Genomic DNA, 22818 nt, shown 5'->3' with positions numbered 1-22818 from the left:
GAGATTGGGACAGGGAGTACCTGAAATCTTCACTTTCTTCACAGTCTTGTTTGTGTTGTTGGTCACATGTACATTGACGTTAATGGGCTCTCCGTGATAATAGATCTGCAGAAGAAATAACAGATTACTGCCGAGACCCCCAACAGTCCATACAGAGTGTCTTGACCACAGTGTTAATATATATGTGTATATATATATATATATATATACACACACATACATATATATATATATATATATATATATACAAAAATATTTTTTTCAAATATATATATATATATATATATATATGTATATATATATATATATATTTTTTTTTTATATATATATTTTTTTTTTAATATATATATATATATATATATGTATATATATATATATATACATATATACATACATACATATATATATATATATATATATATATATATATATATATATATATATATATATATATATATATATATATATACATATATATATTTATATAAAAATATATATGTATGTATGTGTGTGTATATATATATATATATATATATATATATATATATACACACATACTTACATATATATATATTTATATAAATATATATATATACATATATATTAACACTATGGTCAAAATATATATATATATACACACACAGTGCCTTGAAAAACTATTCATACAGCTTGAAATTTTCCATATTTTCTCATGTTACAACCATAAACGTAAATGTCTTTTATTGGGATTTTATGTGACAGACCAACACAAAGTGGCACATAATTGTGAAGTGGAAGGAAAATGATAAATGGTTTTCAAACGTTTTTTTTTACAAATAAATATGTGAAAAGTGTGGGGGGGGGGCATTTGTATTCAGCCCCCTTTACTCTGATACCCCTAACTAAAATCTAGTGGAACCAATTGCCTTCAGAATTCACATAGTTAGTAAATAGAGTCCACCTGTGTGTCATTTAATCTCAGTATAAATACAGCTGTTCTGTGAAGCCCTCGGAGGTTTGTTGGAGAACCTTAGTGAACAATCAGCATCATGAAGGCCAAGGAACACACCAGACAGGTCAGGGATAAAGTTGTGGAGAAGTATAAAGCAGGGTGAGGTTATAAAAAGAATCCCCCAAGCTTTGAACATCTCACGGAGCTCTGTTCAATCCATCATCTGAAAATGGAAAGAGTATGGCACAACCGCAAACCTACCAAGACATGGCCGTCCACCTAAACTGACCGGGCCGGGCAAGGAGAGCATTCATCAGAGAAGAGCCAAGAGGCCCATGGTAACTCTGGAGGAGCTGCAGAGATCCACAGCTCAGGGGGGAGAATCTGTCCACAGGACAACTATTAGTCGTCTCTCCACAAATCTGCCCTTTATGGAAGAGTGACAAGAAGAAAGACATTGGAGAAAGAAAGTTATAAGAAGTCCTGTTTGTAGTTTGTGAGAAGCCATGTGGGGGAGGGGGCAGCAAACATGTGGAAGAAGGTGATCTGGTCAGAGGAGACCAAAATTCAACTTTTTGGCCTAAAAGAAAAAAAGCTATGTGTGGGGGAAACTAACACTGCCCATCCCCCTGAACACACCATCCCCACCGTGAAACATGGTGGTGGCAGAATCATGTGGTGGGGATGGTTTTCTTCAGCAGGGACAGGGAAGCTGGTCAGAGTTGATGGGAAGATGGATGGAGACAAATACAGGGCAATCTTAGAAGAAAACCTGTTAGAGTCTGCAAAAGACTTGAGACCGGGGCGGAGGTTCACCTTCCAGCAGGACAACGACCCGAAACATCCAGCCAGAGCTACACTGGAATGGTTTACATCAAAGCATATTCATGTGTTAGAATGGTCCAGTCACAGTCCAGACCTAAATCCCATTGAGAATCTGTGGTGAGACTTGAAAATCGCTGTTCACAGACGCTCTCCATCCAATCTGACAGAGCTTGAGATATTCTGCGGAGAAGAAGAATGGGCAGAAATGTCCTCTCTAGATGTGCAAAGCTGGTAGAGACACCCCCAAAAAGACTTGCAGCTGTAATTGCGGAGAAAGGAGGTTCTACAAAGTATTGACTCCGGGGGGCGCCATACAAATGTTCACAGCTTTATTTGTAAAAAATGTTCAAAACCATTTATCGTTTTCCTTCCACTTCACAATTGTGTCACTTTGTGTTGATCTGTAGCATAAAATCCCAATAAAATACATTTACATTTTTGGTTGTAACATGAGAAAATGTGGAAAATGTCATGGGGTATAAATACTTTTTCAAGGCACTGTATCTTCCTGTTTAAAGAAGAACAAGGAGTCCAGGAGGTGATGGTTTGGCCCCCACAGAGCCCTGATCTCACCATCATGAAGCCTGTCTGGGATGACATGAAGAGACTGAAGGATCTGAGGCAGCCGACCTCCACAGAAGATCTGTGCCCAAGAAAATGTCCATAGAACAACCTACCCGCCGAGTTCCTTCAAAAACTGGGTGCAAGTCTACCTAGAAGCACTGATGCTGTTTTGAAGGCACCAAATATTGAGTGGATTTGGATTTCTCTTCCATTTTGTTAATTGATAAAAAAAAATAAACTATTAACACTTCTATTTCTGGAAACGTTCCTCATTTACAAAAAATTTTCACACCTGCCTAAAACTTTTGCACAGTACGGTATATATTACAGCTTACAGAGTCCCCCATCTCTCCAGTCCGTACAGAAGGTTCTGACCACATAATCGATCAATCAATATATATATATATTAAAGCTGAGTCCCTATACCAACCATGGAGCTGATCAGTAAAAGTATATAAATTACTTTAAGGGTCAGGTATTGATCCATGTATTGATGGTGTGTGCAATATTACATATGACCACTAGATGGCGATATGAGCGCCCTAGAAAATAATATAGAAATCTTCAATAACTCTAAAAGCTACCAATAAAAATGAACAAAAAATAGAATCCTCCCTTCACTTGTTGCATTTTTTTTATTTGTTTTTTTGTTTTTTGTTTTATCCTTCTAGTTTGCAGACTTATCATTCTACGGTGACAACACCCCTTGAGCAGCTATCGAAGGAGGGGTAGTGTTGTCACCCATATTCTCCCTGTGAACCCCATGGTGATGTAGGGATGGCAGCACTCACAGCACAGAGTCATTGTGGGACTTAGCATCATTGGGGACAGAGACATGCAGAACCTGGGAGCAGACAAGGGGCGTGGGGGGGGGGGGGGGACAGACATGGCAATATAGTTCTTGGTTCCACCCAGAGCACTGGCACAGTGGCCAATCAGGAGACAGTTCTTCTGACTGGTGCCACCGACAGCTTTAGATGGTGAAGTATGTATTGGCGCTTGAGCAACACGCCGCTATACCTTCCCTGCTGCAGCATTGCTTGTCCGCTCCTGTGACCCCTGTGCACTCCTTGACCCCTGTGACGTTGGAGCACCCCGTGTCCCCTCTTGACCCTCTAGAGCAGTGATGGTACCCCAGATGTTTTGGAACCACATCTCCCATGATGCTCAACTACACTGCAGAGTGAATGAGAATCATGGTAAATGTAGTTCCAAAACATCTGGGGTGCCAAGGTTCGCCATCACTGCTCTAGAGCATCCTCATCATTTTTTGTCACCCTATGACACCATGTTACCCAGTCACCCCAGAGCACCCTATGTCCCCCTGTGATCCTCAAAGCTCCAGAGCACCCTGAGAAATGTGTGTTCCCCCATGACCCCTGTCACTCCAGAGCACCCTATGTCCTGCCGTGATCCTCAAAGTTCCAGAGCACCCTGAGAAATGTGTGTTCCACCATGACCCCTATCACTCCAGAGCACCCGGAGAAATGTGTGTTCCACCATGACCCCTGTGACTCCAGAGCACCCTGAAAAATGTGTGCTCCACCATGACCCCCTGTTACTCCAGAGCACCCAGAGAAATGTGTGTTCCACCATGACCCCCTGAGACTCCAGAGCCCCCTATGTCCACCCGTGATCCTCAAAGCTCCAGAGCACCCTGAGAAATGTGTGTTCCACCATGACCCCCTGAGACTCCAGAGCCCCCTATGTCCACCCGTGATCCTCAAAGCTCCAGAGCACCCTGAGAAATGTGTGTTCCACCATGAACCCTGTGACCCCAGAGCACACTATGTCTCCCTATGATCCTCAAAGCTCCAGAGCACCCTGAGAAATGTGTGTTCTACCATGACCCCCTGAGACTCCAGAGCCCCCTATGTCCACCCGTGATCCTCAATGCTCCAGAGCACCCTGAGAAATGTGTGTTCTACCATGACCCCCTGAGACTCCAGAGCCCCCTATGTCCACCCGTGATCCTCAATGCTCCAGAGCACCCTGAGAAATGTGTGTTCCACCATGAACCCTGTGACCCCAGAGCACACTATGTCTCCCTATGATCCTCAAAGCTCCAGAGCACCCTGGGAAATGTGTGCTCCACCATGACCCCCTGTGACTCCAGAGCACCCTAAGAAATGTGTGTTCCACCATGACCTCCTGAGACTCCAGAGCACCCTATGTCCACCCGTGATCCTCAAAGCTCCAGAGCACCCTGAGAAATGTGTGTTCCACCATGACCCCCTGTGACTGAAGAGCACCCTAAGAAATGTGTGTTCCACCATGACCCATGTGACTCCAGAGCACCCGGAGAAATGTGTGTTCCACCATGACCCCCTGAGACTCCAGAGCACCCTATGTCCACCCGTGATCCTCAAAGCTCCAGAGCACCCTGAGAAATGTGTGTTCTACCATGAACCCTGTGACCCCAGAGCACACTATGTCTCCCTATGATCCTCAAAGCTCCAGAGCGCCCTGAGAAATGTGTGTTCTACCATGACCCTTGTGACTCCAGAGCACCCGGAGAAATGTGTGTTCCACCATGACCCCCTGTGACTCCAGAGCACCCTGAGAAATGTGTGTTCCACCATGACCCCCTGTGACTCCACAGCAACCTGAGAAATGTGTGTTTCCCCATGACCCCTGTGACTCCAGAGCACTCTGATCATTGTGCATCAATCACTGACCCCTATGACACCCCATGATCCCTGTGACTTTATAGCTGAGCATCCTGTGTCACTCTGTGACCCCAGAGCACCCTCAGCATCCTGTGTCACCCAGTGGCCCCTGTTACTCCGTGGCACCCTGAGCATCATGTGTCAGCCTGTGGCCCCAGAGCACCCTGAGCATCCTGTGACTCTGAAGCACCCTAAGCTTGGTGTGTCACCCTGTGACTCCAGAGCACCCGGATTATCCTGCGTAACTCACCGACGACCCTATGACTTGTCTCAATAGCACCTGATCACCAGGGCTGGACTGGGACAAAAATTTGTCCCTGAACTTCATTCACTTTAATTTTGCAAACACGATCAAAAACAGTATCCTGTGCCCTTGTGGGAGAGTGACGTCATCACGGCCCGGCCAAACCCAGAAGGAGGACAGGGGGGAGGGGGAAGCCCCGGGCAGCAGTGACAGCACACTGATGGAGGGCTTTGCTTCCCTGGGTGGTGTGATTCCCACTTGCTTCCACCTTTCACAAGTGGGATCCCACTAACCAGAGTTTATTTCTTGCACTGGGACACTTTACTCTTATGCCTTGTACACACGGGTCGGACATTCCGACGACAAAATCCGTCTGATTTTTTCCGACGGATTTTGGCCCAAACTTGTCTTGCATACACACGGTCGCACAAAGTTGTCCGAAAATCCGATCGTTCAGATCGCGGTGACATACAACACGTACGACGGGACTATAAAGAGGGCAGTAGCCAACAGCTTTTGTCTAGTAATCTATTCTGAGCATGCGTGGCACTTTGTCCATCAGAATTATCTACACACGATCGGAAATTTAAACAATCAGATTTTTTTGTCTGACAATTTTAGATCCTACTCTCAAACTTTGTGTGTCGGAGATTCAGATGGAAAAAGTCAGATGGAGCCCGCGCACGGTCCGATCGTACATTTTCCGTCAGAAAGTCCGACCGTGTGTACAGGGCATTATGCCGCGTACACACTACCGGACTTTCCGGCAGAAAAAGTCAGGCGGTCTTCCCAACGGAGTTACGACGGTCTCCCGAATGAACGGACTTACCCGCACACGAACGGAATAATGTCAGTTCGAAATTCCGTTCATGTTGAACGTGATGACGTACGACGGGACTATAAAAGGAAGTTCAATAGCCGGTAGCCAATAGCTGCCCTTGCGTCGTAATTTGGTCCGTCGGAACCAGCACACAGACAAACGGTTTTCCCGATAGGAATTGAGTCCGTCGGATAGATTTGAAACATGTTATATTTCTAGGTCCGTCTGATTTTTTAAATGAATGAAACGATCGGATTAGCACACACATGATCGGAATATATGATTCCGTCGGACCTATTCTGCCGGAAAGTCCGGTCGTGTGTACGTGGCATAACTGCTTTGATTGCATATTTTGCACAGCTTTTTTTTTTCTCTGCACATTCAAAGAGACTAATTTGCCAATTTTTTTTGCACTCTTTTTGCACTTTAACCAGTTCCCGACCAGCGCACGGCGATGTACGTCGGCAGAATGGCAAGGGTAGGCATATCGGCGTACAGGTACATCCAGTTTTAAATGCCGCCCTGCCGTCGCGAGCACGCCGCCGGCGGCACGCTCGTGTGCCAGTCGGGACCCCCGTGAGTCCGTTCACGGGGGCCCGCAGACTCGATCGCCGCTGGGCATGCCCGCGATCGTCTCACGGGGTGGCTGAACGAGGAGATGTCATTGTAAACAGCATCTCCCCGCTCTGCCTAGCAACAAGTGATGCTGATCTCTGCTTCATGTGATTGGAGCAGAGATCAGTGTTCACTAACACAAAGCCCAGCCCCCAACAGTTAGTAACACGCCCCTAGGAACACTTAACCCCTACACTGCCACCCCCTGGTTAACCCCTTCACTGACAGTGTCATTTACATAGGAATCACTGCATTTATATAGCACTGATTGCTGTATAAATGACAATGGTCCCAAAAATGTGTCAGAAATGTCCGATGTGTCCGCCATAATGTCGCAGTCACAATAAAAATTGCTGATCGCTGCCTTTACTAGTAAAAAAAATATGTTAATAAAAATGCCCCCTAGTGGTTAACCCCTTCACTGCTTTTGTCATTTACACAGGAATCAGTGCATTTGTATAGCACTGATTGCTGTATAAATGACAATGGTCCCAAAAATGTGTCAAAAGTGTCCGATGTGTCCGCCATAATGTCACAGTCATGATAAAAATCGCTGATCGCCGCCATTACTAGTAAAAAAATGCCATAAAACTATCCCCTATTTTGTAGACGCTATAACTTTTGCGCAAACCAATCAATAATTTTGCGATTTTTTTTTTTACCAAAAATATGTAGAAGAATACGTATCGGCCTAAACTGAGGGAAAACAAGGTTTTTTTTATATATTTTTGGGGGATATTTATTATAACAAAAAGTAAAAAATAATGCGTTTTTTTGTCACTTTATCTTTGTTTATAGCGCAAAAAAATTAAAAACGCAGAGATGATAAAATACCACCAAAAGAAAGCTCTATTTGTGGGGAAAAAAAGGACGTCAATTTTGTTTGAGAGCCACGTCGCACGACCGCGCAATTGTCAGTTAAAGCGACGCAGTGCCAAATCGCAAAAAGTGGTCTGGTCTTAAGCCAGCAAAATAGTCCGGTCTGTAAGTGGTTAATACCATGGACATAGTATGCATATAATGGTTTTAATTATAAGCATGGTTTATATATGATTTTTTTTGCTGAAAATGTTTTTATGCACTTTTTTTTTTTTTTTTTGCACATTTCAATATTAATTGACACTTTTGATGAACTTTTAGCTACGTTGGATTTTGCATATTGTTGGAATCATTATTTGCACCAAATGGATTTTCGGTGCTATTTTGATGTTGTTTTAGTTGGCGCCACATCTTTGCTATATATTCAATGGCTCCGCATTATGTGGCTGTGCCATACCTAGCCGCCATGCTACAGCTACAGCGGTGCTCACATTAACCGCTTCAGCCCGGAAGATTTTACCCCCATTCGTGACCAGAGCACTTTTTGCGATTCGGCACTGCGTCACTTTAACTGACGATTGCGCGGTCATTCGACGTTGCACCCAAACAAAATTGACATCCTTTATTTTTCCCCACAAATAGAGCTTTCTTTTGGTGGTATTTGATCCCCTCTACGGTTTTTATTTTTTGCGCTATAAACAAAAAAAAGCGTAAATTTAGAAAAAAAAAATATTTCTTTTTACTTTTTGCTATAATAAATATTCCCCCAAAAATATATAAAAAAACAATTTTTTTCCTCAGTTTAGGCCGATATGTATTCTTCTACGTATTTTTGGTAAAACAAATCGCAAAAATCGTATATTGATTGGTTTGCGCAAAACTTATAGTGTCTATAAAATAGGGGATCGTTTATGGCATTTTTATTATTTTTCTTTACTAGTAATATCGGCGATATGCATTTTTTTTCATGACTGCTAAATTATGGCGGACACATCGGACACTTTTGACACTATTTTGGGACCATTGTCATTTATACAGCGATCAGTGCTATAAAAATACACTGATTACTGTGTAAATAAAACTGGAAGGGAAGGGGTTAAACACTAGGGGGCAATCAAGGGATTAAGTGTGTCCTAGGGAGTGATTCTAACTGTGGGGGGGATGGGCTACCTAGGACATGACAGCGATCACTGCTTCCGATGACGGGGAGCAGTGATCTCTGTCATGTCACAAGGCAGAACAGGGAAATGCCTTGTTTACATAGGCACTTCCCCGTTCTACGGCTCCTTGACACGATCGCCGGGAGACCAGCGCACGTTGAGTCTGCCGATTCTGTGGTCACGGTCACGCTGTACTGCTAGCCCCACCAATTAAAGGGGATGCACGGATATGCCCATTTGCCCACTGTTGCCATTGTGCCGACGTATATCGGCATGCGGCGGTCGGCAAGTGGTTAATTGCTGCCGAAGTCACGCAGCCATTCATTTGACAGGCTGTCTGTCACTGAAATCGGCCCACCGGAAAACTCCCGGTAGTCCCGATGGCCAGTACATACCTGCCCTGTATTAACCTGTGACCCTTGTGACTCCAAAGAACCCTGAGAAATGTGTGTTCCACCATGGCCCCCTGTGACTCCAGACAACTCTGATAGTTCTGTGATCCCCGTGACCCTGGAGAACCCTGAGGATCCTGTGCTCCCTACATGACCCCCATGACTCCAGAGCACTCTGATCATCCTGTGTCACTCACTGACCCATATGACCCTATAGCACCTGAGCACCCTGTGTCACCCTGTCACCCCTGTGATTCCGGTGCACGTTGAACATCCCATTTTACCGCATGACCCCTGTGACTCCATAGCACCATTTTGTCAACCAGTGACTCCTGTGAGCCTGGAACACCTCTAAGACAGCGGCTCTCGACTTCAGTGCTCAAGTACTCCCAAATGGGCCATGTTTTCAGGTTTTCCTTTACTTTGCTTAGCTGCTTTAAATCAATATCAATGACATAGTATTGATAAGAGCTATTTTATCTAAGGGAAGTTCCCAAAATATGGCCCGTTGAGGGTACTTAAGGACTGAGGTTGAGAACCAATATGTATCCCCCTGTGACTCTGGAGCCATTCCAACATCGGATGATCCTTTTTGAATCTCATTTTGTGTTCTGTCGATTCCAAAAAGGATCATTGGAAGTTGGACTGTCAAGTCCTTCGAGGGCTCCATACAGGATTTGGGGTATAGGGAGAGGTCCATGTTTCAGTGTGAAGTTGAGGAATCACATGGAGTTTTTAACGTTGTTTTTTTTACTTTTATCGTTATTTATTTGGATTGTTCTGACACACAGCGTTTTATAACCACTTATACTAAGCCACGAAAAATGTTTATTCAGGTCATGGACAGGGGTCTGTGTCCTCAGGAAGAGAACCTGTCTGAGATATCACAGAAGTGTACAGTGTCCAGATGTCACCCATCCCTAAGACATACCAAGAGTCCTTGGTAATAGACACAAGTTCTTGGTGAGGACAAGTTACTAAGAAAGCCCACAGTAACCCAATCCCTTCATTGGATTATCCTTTTTTGGACCTGTGCTGGCCACCATACTCTTGGCTATTTGTTCAAACATGGTCCTTACCCTCATTGTAGATGCCTTTGATGCAGGGTTAATGATGTCTCCAGATGTCACCTATCTGAATGTACCAAGGGTGAGGTCTCATCACAGGAACCCTTGGTGAGGACAAAGTGCTGCCTAAACTCATCCCTGGACTGGAGCGACCCACTGATTAGAAGATTACCTCTTTATCCAAAGACGCTTCCAAATGTAGAGGTTTATCAGACATCAGGAACTGTCTTGTGGTTTCGGCCATGGGCTGCGGTCCTGGCCTCTCCGGGGCATACTGGACCTTGCGGATCACTAAACGCACAGAATTCCTGTAAAGACACAAAGAGGTGGAATAAAAAGAAGTGACCCCCCCCATTGTTTTCATTGGCTGTGACCCTACGGGGCCCAACATTTACCTCCAGGGGGTGTTGCTACACATGTAGGATAAGATGTTTTGGAGGTCTGGTTGGTTTGAGAAGATATCCGAGAAGGCCTTATATGGTTTCCTTGAGGGCAAATCAGTTGGGAGAAGTTTGTGTGATACGCAACAGACTTATAGAATCAAATGGTCACCATGTGATATTCAAGTAACAAATATTCCCTTCAGGTGAACCATATACTGTGGAGTCTTACCTGTCTCTTCGGTTCTAAAGAAACCAGGTTTGCCTTACTACATGCCTTTTCCAAATGACTGCTAAATGGAAGGGTCTGCCTTCATTATCACCACCCAAGCAATGAATCTCAGCGTTGTAAAAAAAAAAAAAAAAAAAAGAATTATCTACACACCATTAAGAGTCCAACAGAGTATTGTAGCAAAATGACTCCATTGACTTCAAGGTATGAGTCTATTATAGGAAGTGAGAACCCAGGGGGACTTTTATAAATATCTACCACTAAAATATGCTCATTCCAAGGATGGGCAAGGTTGGAGTGGTAAGAGTATGGGAGGGGGGGGGGCAATGTCTGGGGGTGGTGTAGTCTGGGCAGGTCTGGACCCAGGTGGATTGCCTGAGGGTGGAGTGGTCCAGGCAGTGGAGGGGACGGTGATGGGCGAGCAGGCGTTTGGGTAGGGGAGTGATCCGGTCTGTCATTTTATGGTGGCCAGGGACAGGGGAAGGAGATCAGGCACATGAGACTGGAAGTGATTTAGAGGGGGGAGTGACTAAGCAGGGGGTTGCACACAAATTTATTTGCAGTCTAACAGGCCTGGACAGAGGTGCATTGCCTGAGAGTTGCGTGGTCTACGCAGGGGTGAAGAAAAGGATAGGAAAGCAGGCACTGGGTTAGGGAGAGTGATTCGAACCAGGGGGGGTTGCACCTTTTTTTTTAAGTCTAAATTTTCTGACCAGGGGCGCATTGCCTGGGAGTGAAGTGGTCTAGGCAGGGGTTGGGAAAGGGATAGGAGGCCAAGCACTTGGGTAGGGGGGAGATTGGGGTGTCTCATGTGGTGGTGGCCAGTAACAGGGGAAGGAGATTGGGCACTTGGGCCCATAGTGTCTAAGAAGGGGTGACTGAACAGGGGGTTGCACAGTATTTTTTAATTGGGCTGGACAGCGGTGCATTGTCTAGGACTGGAGTGGATTAGGCAGTGAGGGGACAGGGATAAGAGGACACACACTTAGGTAGGATGAATGATCGGGGTCTGTCCTGTTGTGGTGGCCAGGGATAAGGGAAGGAGATCAGGCACTTGCCACTGTAGTGGTTTGGATAGGGTGTCTGAGCAGGGGGTTGTTTAGTAATGTTTTTGAAGTTTAAGGTTTGGACAGAGGTGCATTGCCTGGAAGGTAAGTGGTTGAGGTGGAGGTGGGGACAGAGCCCCCAGCCCACAGATCCCCACAACCACCGAGCAAGGGTTGTGGGGATGAGGCTCTTGTCCCCATCAACACCGGGACAAGGTGCATTGGGGGGGGGACCCCAAAGCACCATCCCCATGTTGAGGGCATGTGGCCTGGTACGGTTCAGGGGGGGAGTGCACTTGCTGGCCCCCTTCTTCCTGTCCTTCAGGCTGCATTCTCGGATAAGGGTCTGGTATGGACTTTGGGGGGGGCCCTCGCCATTTTTTTTTAAAATTTTGGCATGGAGTTCCCCTCAAAATCCCTACTGGACCCAAAGGGCCTGGCATGGATCCTGGGGGGGGGGGGTGCCACGCTGATTTTTTCCTTGATTTTTTATCCATATTTCCGGCAATACATTACAGCCGCAAGCAACTTTAATTTACACTTTTTCCTTAAGAAATATTTTGCTGTGTCACTGTTCTACACATCACACAGATGTGCCACTTTACAGGCAGACTAAGGGGACCCCCCAGGCACGATATTTAAAGGAATATTTAATTTTAATTTTTTCATTTTAGGCATTATTAAAATCACTGCTCCTGAAAAAAAACGTTTGTTTTAAAAACTTCTTTTTGCATTCATACATGTCCCCCCCGGGGCAAGACCGGGTCCCCATACACTTTTTATGGCACTAACTTGCATATAAGCCTTTAAAATTAGCACTTTTGATTTTTCATGTTCGTGTCCCATAGACTTTAAAAGGGTTTGCATGTTCCGGTGGGAACCGAGGGGGGGGGGGTTTGTGGGCGGTGTTCGGCCCATCCCTATTTAAGTAATTGTGACATTCATTAAACATTTAACTGCAGGTGACTCTTCCTGGTACATATGCATCATATCAGTGACTGATTCACCTGGAGTGAATGTCACATTCTCCACTATGTCATCATTCCCTATATTAAAAGAAGACGTTGGTGTTTTCTAATTTCTGTTTGCTCTCAGGGGTGGCACAGCGCCTTTGTCGATGTAAACACATTACACATAATCATTTGTTATATGAATAATGGCAGCACCGCAAATCGCTCTCTCCGGAACGCAGTCAGCATGTTATGGAGACGCCGGGGGGGAGGAGGGGAGGATGAAGTCATGTGGAGGGAGATGAAGCTTCACAATCAGCGGCAGCAGAAAATGCGCCTCCGCCCAGCCAGGAGAACAGACACACGAGAGCCATGGATGAGGTCAGCGGTGGAGTGTCCTGTGTCTTTTCTATGGATATGAAGTCATATAGATCGTAAGGTGCATGCTGGATACAAAGAAGACCTGTTAAATAAATAGTCTGGAGGAAACAAAGACTCAAGTCCATCCAGTTCAACCAATAAAAAAAAATAATAAAAAAATGTAAATAAAAATTGAAAACCTGCATATACAGAACCCTCTACCCACAGCTGATCCAGAGGGGGTAATTCCCCTGGGAAGACTGGAGGGACCCAGTGACCCGGATGTGAATGGGTCTACCATGTCTGGCTCTGGGCTGGGTGGTGCCCCCTTGGAGTTGATCACCCCAGGGGTGCTCGTAATATCACTTGGGTGTGGGGACCCCACTGTGAGAAAGAGCACATGGCCGCGTCACCTACGCTTTTTTTGTGCACAACGTCTCTATGGGCTAGGCCTTTTGGCCAAGTCTGGGGCAATTTTTGCTTGCGAGCCTAGCCAATGCACCTGCACTATTTATTAAATGTATTTTTTTTCACATGCACTATCTTTTGCACATCTAGGTGTTTGGTTTTTGCACATCACCACAGATTTAAAAAAAAAAAGACTAGTGGAATATTCCTGGGAAGGGACAGGGGCTCGGCCTCTAGTGATAATTTAAGAACAGATGTGTTATCCAAATGGTCAAGATACTTGGTAAGAGTGGGGTTTGGCCTTTAGTGATAGTATAAGTACAGAAGTGTAATCCAGGCCATAGACTAAGGCAGGATACTTGAGAAGAGTGGGGTTTGGCCTCTACTGATAATATACAGTAAGTACAGAAGTATTATCCAGGCCATAGACTGGGGAAGAATACTTGGGAAGAATGGGGTTTGGTCTCCAGTGATAGATTGGTAGAGTATTCCTTGGCTAGAGTGGGCCTCAGCCTCCAGTCATAGTATAAGTACAGAAGTGTTATCCAGGCCATAGACTAAGGCAGGATACTTGAGAAGAGTGGGGTTTGGCCTCTACTGATAATATACAGTAAGTACAGAAGTATTATCCAGGCCATAGACTGGGGAAGAATACTTGGGAAGAATGGGGTTTGGTCTCCAGTGATAGTATAAGTACAGAAGTTTTATCGGAGCCATAGACCGATGCAGGATACTTGGGAAGAATGGGGTTTGGTCTTCAGGGATAGTATAAGTACAGAAGTGTTATTGAGCCATAAACCGAGGCAGGATACTTGGAAAGAGTGAGGTTTGGCCTTTACTGATAATATACGTACAGAAGTGTTATCCAAGCCATAGACTGAAGCAGAATACTTGGGAAGAGTGGGGTTTGGCCTCTACTGATAATATACAGTAAGTACAGAAGTATTATCCAGGCCATAGACTGGGGAAGGATACTTGGGAAGAATGGGGTTTGGTCTCCAGTGATAGTATAAGTAGAGAAGTTTTATCGGAGCCATAGACCGAAGGCAGGATACTTGGAAAGAGTGGGGTTTGGCCTTTACTGATAATATACGTACAGAAGTGTTATCCAAGCCATAGACTGGAGCAGGATACTTTGGAAGAGTGTGGTTTGCCTCTACTGATAATATAAGTACAGAAGTATTATCCGAGCCATAGACTGGGGAAGGATACTTGGAAATAATTGGGTTTGGTCTCCAGTAATAGTATAAGTACAAAAGTGTTATCCTGGACATAGACTTAGGCAGGATACTTGAGAAGAGTGGAGTTTGACCTCTACTCATAACATACGGTAAGTAAAGAAGTGTAATCCAAGCCATAGACTGGTAGAGTACTCCTGGGAAGGGCGGGTGTCAGCCTCCAGTGATAGTATACATACAGAAGTATTAACCGAGCCATAGACCGGGGAAGGATACTTAGAAAGAATTGGGTTTGGCCTCCAGTGATAATATAAGGACAGAAGTGTTATCTTGGCCATAGACTAAGGCAGGATACTTGAGAAGAGTGGGGTTTGACCTCTACTCATAACATAAGTAAAGAAGTATAATCCAAGCCATAGACTGGTAGTGTATTCCTGGGAAGGATGGGCCTCAGCCTCCAGTCATAGTATAAGTACAGAAGTGTTATCCAGGCTATAGACTGGAGAAGGACACTTGGCAAGAGTGGGGTTTGGCCTCCAGTGACAGTATAAGTACAGAAGTGTTATCTTTGCCATAGACTGAGCAGGATACTTAGGAGGAAGAGTGGGGTTTGGCCTCCAGTGATAGTATACGTACAGAACTGTTTTTTTCTACCATGTGCTGGTACAGGATACTTGGGAAGGGTAAGGTTCAACCTCTACTGATAGTAAAAGTACAGAAACTCTAACCTAGCTATAGACTGGAAGAGCATTCCTGGGAAGAGAGGGGCTCAATCTCCAGTAATAGCATAAGTACAGAAGTGCTGGTAGAGCCATAAACTGGGAGAGTATTTCTGGGAAATGCAGGGTTTGGCCTACATTGATAGTATAAGTACAGAAGTGCTGTAAAAGCCATAAACTGAAAAAAATATTGCTGAGAATGGAGAGGGGGGCTCCAATGATAGTATTAGTACAAAAGTGACTGTCTGCCCCGTAGACTGAAAGGTGGAAGAGGTGTGAGGTTCAGACTTCAGTGGTAGTATAAGTACACATGTGCCGTTGTGCCATAGACTAGGTGAATACCATATACCTGAGATGAATTGATGAGTACCGGGTAATATATTATGAATATTACATTTAAACCTAGAAATATATTTTTACCTTTTATGGATTTTTTCCTCCAAGGTCTCGGCACAGAAAGCCTTCACTTCATAGTCCACACCGCAGGCCTGGGGGACCGAGAAACAAATGTCATCCACAATCTCCTTATAATGAAAATGTATCACCCTGAAAGTCCCCACTGTCTTACAATAACAATGTACTATCACCCCTGAGGGTCCCCATTGTCTTATAAAAATGTATCACCCTGAGAGTCCCCACAGTAGCTGTAGCCAAGCATTGTAGGTTTTTTAATTCAATTTAGTATCAGCAAATGTTTTCTCCCTCACTATACAATGATGTATCTCCCCTCCCCCCACTGCATACCAATGCCCCTGCCCGACCCCTCCCCCACCGAGAAACAATGTCCTTCTCCCACTAAGCAACAATGCCTCTTCCCTCTGAGCAACAATGTTTCCTCCCCTACTGTATAATAATATCTCCTCCCCCCACTGAACACCAATGCCCCTCCCTCCCCCCCAACTGTACAATAATGTCCCTCCCCAACCCAGCACCAGTATCCTTCCCCCACTGTACAATATTGTCCCTTCCCCTATTGAACACCATTATCACTCCCCCACTGAACAACAATGTCCCTCTTCCATTGAGCACCATTGTCCCTCTTCCACTGAGCACCAATGTCCCTCCCCCCACTGGGAAACAATGTCCTTCTCCCACTGAACAACAAAGATTCCTCCCCCCACTGTACAATATTATATCTTCCCCCAATGAACACCCTTGCCCCACCATTGGTTTCTTCAGGGAGGAATGCTAATCCCAACAATCCCCCTTGGTAACGGGAACACCGACCTCGGTATGGCACTGGAAGTCCAGATTCCCGTAGCGGCTGTGAGCAGGTCCTTGACAAGCGAGTGAGGTCCAGTCTCTACGCTTAGCGAGCACCCTTTAATAAGCCTCGGGATCCAGGCCTCCGCCGTCCCTTTTATTGCCCATAGGACCAGGGGGTCAAACACCAGAGAACCCACCAAGAAAAACCCAGGAAACACAATAAACCCCAATCTTCCCAACCGGGGTAGCATTAACTACTACTGTACCTGCTTACACGCTTCTTTACGTATGAGCACAGGTCTACTTAGCCTAATGGTTAGTCTGGTCCTGCATAACTGTAACCCCCCCCATGTCCTATCAACACTTCCTGGTGGAGAGTCCACATCTGTTACCTTATACCCTGCCACCAGGGGGCAGATCAACACGTCTATTTGATTAAATATATATTATACCTTTCCAGTGTCCTCTGGACCTGGCTGAAGTGTCACTGAACAGGGGAGGTTTGGTGGGATCTGTAGATGGGAGAGAAAACAAAATGAATATAGACATGACATCATCCTTTAATAATAATAATTATACATGATGGGATATGTGGAGAACAATTTTACTAAATATCTGTTGTTTCAGGCCATTGACTTTTGTAATGAATACAGCAAGTAAGGGCAGAATAATTAGGTATGAGTGGATGTATTTACCAAGGCGGCCAGAGTAACTCTTCCAATACCGAGGGTATAACTACACCAAGGTAACTATTGAAAGCCCAGGTATCTCGTGGATTTGCATGACCTCATTATATCTCTCTTTGAAATAGCTCCTTCTTTTCTTCACGTAATACACCTCATATAAACCAAAACTTTATGTTTTTTTCATGGTAATGGAAAGGGTTTGAGCAGCCTTTCTCAACCTTTTCACCACAAAAAAACCCTTGAAGTAACTTTTAGGTCTCAGGGAACCCTCTGCTAAAAATGACTTTATCTACAACTCATGATACTTAGTGTGATGGTCAGTAGGAAGAAAGCTCCTTTCACTTGTGGTCATTGGGAATAATCCCTGAAATGGCTCTTTGCCCAAGGAACTCCTAGCAATCTCTGGAGGAACCCTGGTTGAGATACCCTAGGTTAAGCCCTCTCTCAATTTTCAATTGCCACCTGGAGAAGCTCACCTTCTCTACCATTGCCAGATGTACCAAGATGTCACCACAATCCCCAGGTCAAGTAGGTACAGGTTGAGTCACCAGAGCTGACTGCTGGAATGCTTGTTCCAGCACCTGACTCTAGATCTTTTCAGGTACTGTTGGGTAGATTCACCATCTGCCCAATGGTACCTACATAATTCTGGCAGACAAGCACAGGGAGCAAGCATTGGTGTGGGACACAGTTTCAGATGAGTGGTCAATGACACCAATGTATCACCCCCCCCCCCCTCCTATTCCCCAATGTATGAATCATTAATTTCTCTGAATATGACCTATAAACCATTTTTCTATCCAATTATATGTTGCATTTTCTATTCCTATAGACTTCTTTAACATTAGCCGTATGTGGAGAACACTTTGGTGAAGTCCAAGTATACCATATCCACAGCCACTGCTTTGGCCAAGTTTTTGCTTATTGTCTCATAAAAAGAAATCAGATTTGTTTGATAACATTCACAAATCTCTGCTGGTGATCACTCATTTTCATTTCTCTCTAAAACCATTCAATCGAACCCTGAAATATCTTACTTACTATAAAACTTAAACTCACAGGTCTGTAGTTGTAGGATGAAGACCTACTGTAGGCCCATTTCTAAATTTAAGCACCTCGTTGAGCTTGCACCAATCCATTGATACCAAGCCAGTCATTAAAGAGCTCAACTCTTTTAGGACACATGAATGGAGGGGCCTCCTAGCATCTGGACTGTTAAGCCAGTTCCTGGACTAAGAGGCAGGACCTCCCATCCATCAACAGCTTTCCTAGGACGGTGTCCCCAATACCCCCATGTCCCAAATGTTATCAGTACATCCCTCATTGGTGCCCTTTGCAGGCCATAGGCCTAATTTGGAGTTCTTCACTCTTTAACTTGGAGACCTGGTTTTGCCCAGGTCTTTCAGCCAGTACTTCCAGGGGAACCTGCTTCTAAATGGTCCATTGTTCACCACCACTCCTATCTCCAAACTGGCTGCTTTGAGGATTCCCTAGGTATAGATCAGGCCTGAGTGTCAGAAAATCAATATGGGGCCTTGCCATTGCCGACTGCCTGTAGGGCGTAAACAATTGTATCCGCTCTGTTGCAGTTAGTCACACTCACTATTACATGGAGACTAATTGGTTTCCCTTAACTCATTTACTTGAGCAGAACTCTTCATAACAATAAGAACTGGGTAAATAAGTTCAGTACTCTTTTCGACTAATATAACCTCCTCCCAAATATCTGTTGGAATTGTTCTCAACAGTATGAATTTTCCCCCAAAAAAACAGTCCATAATGGATCCCGTCCAAAGCTAAGGCCAGAGAGGGGGCCTGTAGGCCTCGCTATGTGATCTGCTCTGAAGAAGTCCAAACCCTTTGTGGCCCATGAACGGTCTTCTTTTCTCAACTTTTGACTTGTCTCATCCCAACTCCTCCCCATCTATATATATATATATATATATATATATATATATACCTGCTTCCAAATATCACCCAGAGATCAAAGTAAAAACAAAAGGCAGTAACCTTCTCTTTGACACTGGGGTAACTTATCTGGTCCACATGCCTTCTTCACATTTATTTTGACTGTTTCTGGACTATATCAGTTTTGATCCATTGTGATTTATCTCAGGTTGTGTTAATACCATCCTCATTTTGTAGATCAGCTCTACCTTATTATTTTTTTATATACAGGGTGTACGGTTTCAGTGTCACAAGGGGTACAGAGTCAAGATCACAGGGGGTAAAGGTTCAGGGTCACAGGGAGTACAAAGTCAGTGTCATGGGAGTAGAGGGTCAAGGTCACAGGAGGAACAGGGTAAGGATCACAGGGGTATAGGATCAGGGTCACTGGGGTACAGGGTCACAGGTGGTACAGGGTCAAAGGGGGTACAGAGTCACTATCACAGGGGTACCGGGCCAGGGTCACAGTTGGTACAGGGTCAGGATCACAAATGTACAGGGTCAGGGTCACAGAGGGTACAGGGTCAGTGTCACAAGGGTACAGGATCAGTGTCTTATGGGTACAGGGTTACAGGGTATACAGGCTCAATGTCTCAGGAGTACAGGGCCAGAAGGGGTATAGGGTCACTCTCACAGGAGGTACAGGTTCATTGTCACAGGGGATACAGGGTCACAAGGAGTACAGGGTCATGGCCACAGGGGGTACAGGGTCACAAGGGGAACAGTGTCAGGGTCACAGGGGGTACAGGGTCAGTGTCACAGGGGTACCTTATTATATTTTTATATACATGGTGTACAGGGTCAGTGTCACAAGGGATACAGAGTCAAGATCAAAAGGGTCAGGGTCACAGGGGGTACAGAATCGGTGTCACGGGAGTAGAGGGTCAGGGTCACAAGGGGGTACAGGGTAAGGATCACAGGGGTATAGGGTCGGGGTCACTGGGGTACATGGTCACCGGTGGTACAGGGTCACAGGGGGTACAGGGTCACAGGGGGTACAGAGTCACTATCACAGGGGTACTGGGCCAGGGTCACAGTTGGTACAGGGTCAGGATCACAAATGTACAGGGTCAGGGTCACAGAGGGTACAGGGTCAGGGTCACATAGGGTACAGGGTCAGTGTCACAGAGGGTACAGAATCGGTGTCACAGGAGTAGAGGGTCAGGGTCACAAGGGGGTACAGGGTAAGGATCACAGGGGTATAGGGTCAGGATTACTGGGGTACAGGGTCACAGGTGGTACAGGGTCACAGGGGGTACAGGGTCACAGGGGGTACAGAGTCACTATCACAGGGGTACTGGGCCAGGGTCACAGTTGGTACAGGGTCAGGATCACAAATGTACAGGGTCAGGATCACAGATGGTACAGGGTCAGGGTCACATAGGGTACAGGGTCAGTGTCACAGGGTGTATAGGTTCAGTGTCTCAGGGGTACAGGATCAGTGTCACAGGGGGTACAGGGTTACATGGTGTACAGGGTCAGTGTCTCAGGAGTACAGGGTCAGGGTCACAAGGGGTATAGGGTCACAGGGGATACAGGGTCACAAGGAGTATAGGGTCAGGTTCACAGGGAGTACAGGATCACAGGGGGAACAGGGTTAGGGCCACAGGGGGTACAGGGTTAGGGTTACAGGAAGTACAGAGTCACAGGGGAACATGGTCAGGGTCACAGGGGGTATGGGGTATGGGGGAACAGGGTTAGGGTCACAGGGTGTATGTGATCAGTGTCAAAGGGGGAACAGGGTCAGGGGTACAGAGTTAGTGTCAACAAACTGCAATCCTTAATGATACAGTGATGTACAGTATAGGCGCCACCTTCACGACACACATTTTTTTTATTTAGAATTTGCCCCAACAAGCGGGGCCCCCTTCCACCCCCTGGCCCCGTAGCATCCATGTGGACAACTATGGCTATTGTTACACCACTGCTAAAGATTCAGAAGTCACAATGATCCTCCTCCCTACCTCAAAGGTGAACGGGTATGCATGCTCGCCCAACTTCTTGATCAAACGTTCCTGCAGTCGAGTCAGCGGCTTCTTCTCCTCCGGGACTGGTGGGAAGGCCTGAATGTTGGCAACAAAAAGGTCTTTGCGGAACGTCAAGCCCAAAACATCGAGATCCTCCCGGCCATAACGGAATGCGCAGGTTAGAGTCACAAATACTGGAGGAAACAAACACATAAAAAAAACGAATTATCTTCACACTCAGCACACACCAAGCTTTAATTACAAAGCTCTGACTCGTCTTTGGTTTTATAAAGACATAAAACCGTTCATTTTCCCCTCTGAAGCTTAGGGGGTTGTGTTTTGGAGGAGATCTTGTGATCGGGACACCAGGGGTACGTTCTAATTAGAGGTTCTGGTGTGTAATTCCATTTCAGACTCATCACGTGGAATTCATGGGAACTCACATGTCTAGTAAGCGGACGATCAAGTTATATATTTAAAGTTAAATATTTAGGGGTATGAGTGCAACTCTCCAATTTCTGCTGCAAAACTCCCTTTATATGTTTAAAGTGGACCGGTCATCTGATGTATTAAGCAGCATGCACAGTAATGTGCCGGATTAGCTCTCACAAAGATCACAGCCCCCCCCCCCCCCCCCCCTGACAATGCCTTCATTTAATTTTCACTCCAGAAGGCCAGTGCCATCTTTGTTCAAGCATCAACCAGAAATCACCATTTACTTTCTGAAATTAGAGGCTGGCTCAGAGGTGACCCCATCATGTAAATCCTGGTGTCTGTGCAGTTCTTGTATAAAACATTTATTGTGCGGATGTGACAAGCATTTTTTTGGGCCTTTGCCATAGATCAGCCTAGACTCTTAGGCACTGCTGCCACTTGGGATCCGACTTGTGAGAGCCCAAGGCGCTTGACATGTGAAATCCCATTTCAGCCAATGAAAGCTGTCTTAATTAGCACTAATGAAGTCGCTCCGACTATAGAAAAGGTTCCTGTACTACTTCATGGTGACTTATATCCGACTTGTACCCATAGACTTTAATGGAAGTCGCCTCCAAGTCAGATCCTCATCTTAATTGATGTGATTTGTATCCGACATTACAGAATGATTACCCAGGCCTTTCCTGAAATTTCTTTAAAATTGCTTCAAAGTCACTTCAAAGTTAGGTTCTTTTGGCCTCTGCCATAGACCAGACTAGACTCTTTAGGTTCTTTGGGCCTACGCCATAAACCAGACTAGACTCTTTAGGTTCTTTGGGCCTATGCCATAGACCAGACTAGACTCTTTAGGTTCTTTGGGCCTATGCCATAGACCAGACTAGACTCTTTAGGTTCTTTGGGCCTATGCCATAGACCAGACTAGACTCTTTAGGTTCTTTGGGCCTATGCCATAGACCAGACTAGACTCTTTAGGTTCTTTGGGCCTATGCCATAGACCAGACTAGACTCTTTAGGTTCTTTGGGCCTATGCCATAGACCAGACTAGACTCTTTAGGTTCTGTGGGCCTATGCCATCAACCAGGCTAGACACTTTAGGTTCTTTTGACCTCCGCCATAGATCAGCTTAGATTTTTTGGGTTCTGTGGACCTCCGCTATAGATCAGCTTAGACCAAGGGTCTCAAACTGGCGGCCCTCCAG

The 22818-nt window shown here is 45.4% G+C and overlaps 1 protein-coding gene across 4 annotated transcripts in view; it reads right to left on the bottom strand.

Annotated features, from left to right (window-relative positions):
- LOC143927183 (beta-arrestin-1) overlaps positions 1-22818 on the bottom strand; it is a 276266-nt gene that overhangs the window by 44265 nt on the left and 209183 nt on the right. For all 4 annotated transcript variants that reach the window (XM_077451156.1, XM_077451157.1, XM_077451154.1 and 1 more), the window contains 5 exons: positions 21183-21379; positions 17038-17097; positions 15800-15867; positions 10279-10414; positions 21-105 (listed from right to left, as the gene is read on the bottom strand). In XM_077451156.1, coding sequence (XP_077307282.1) covers positions 21-105; positions 10279-10414; positions 15800-15867; positions 17038-17097; positions 21183-21379 — 546 coding nt within the window. The remainder of the gene's footprint in view (positions 1-20; positions 106-10278; positions 10415-15799; positions 15868-17037; positions 17098-21182; positions 21380-22818) is intronic.

This window comes from Lithobates pipiens, unplaced genomic scaffold (assembly GCF_037356315.1).
Source record: "Lithobates pipiens isolate NorthernLeopardFrog02 unplaced genomic scaffold, aLitPip1_a1.2 Scaffold_23, whole genome shotgun sequence".
Taxonomy (NCBI): Eukaryota; Metazoa; Chordata; class Amphibia; order Anura; family Ranidae; genus Lithobates; species Lithobates pipiens.
The sequence above is the reverse complement of the archived record's forward strand: the minus strand, read 5'-3'. Positions and strand labels throughout refer to the sequence as shown.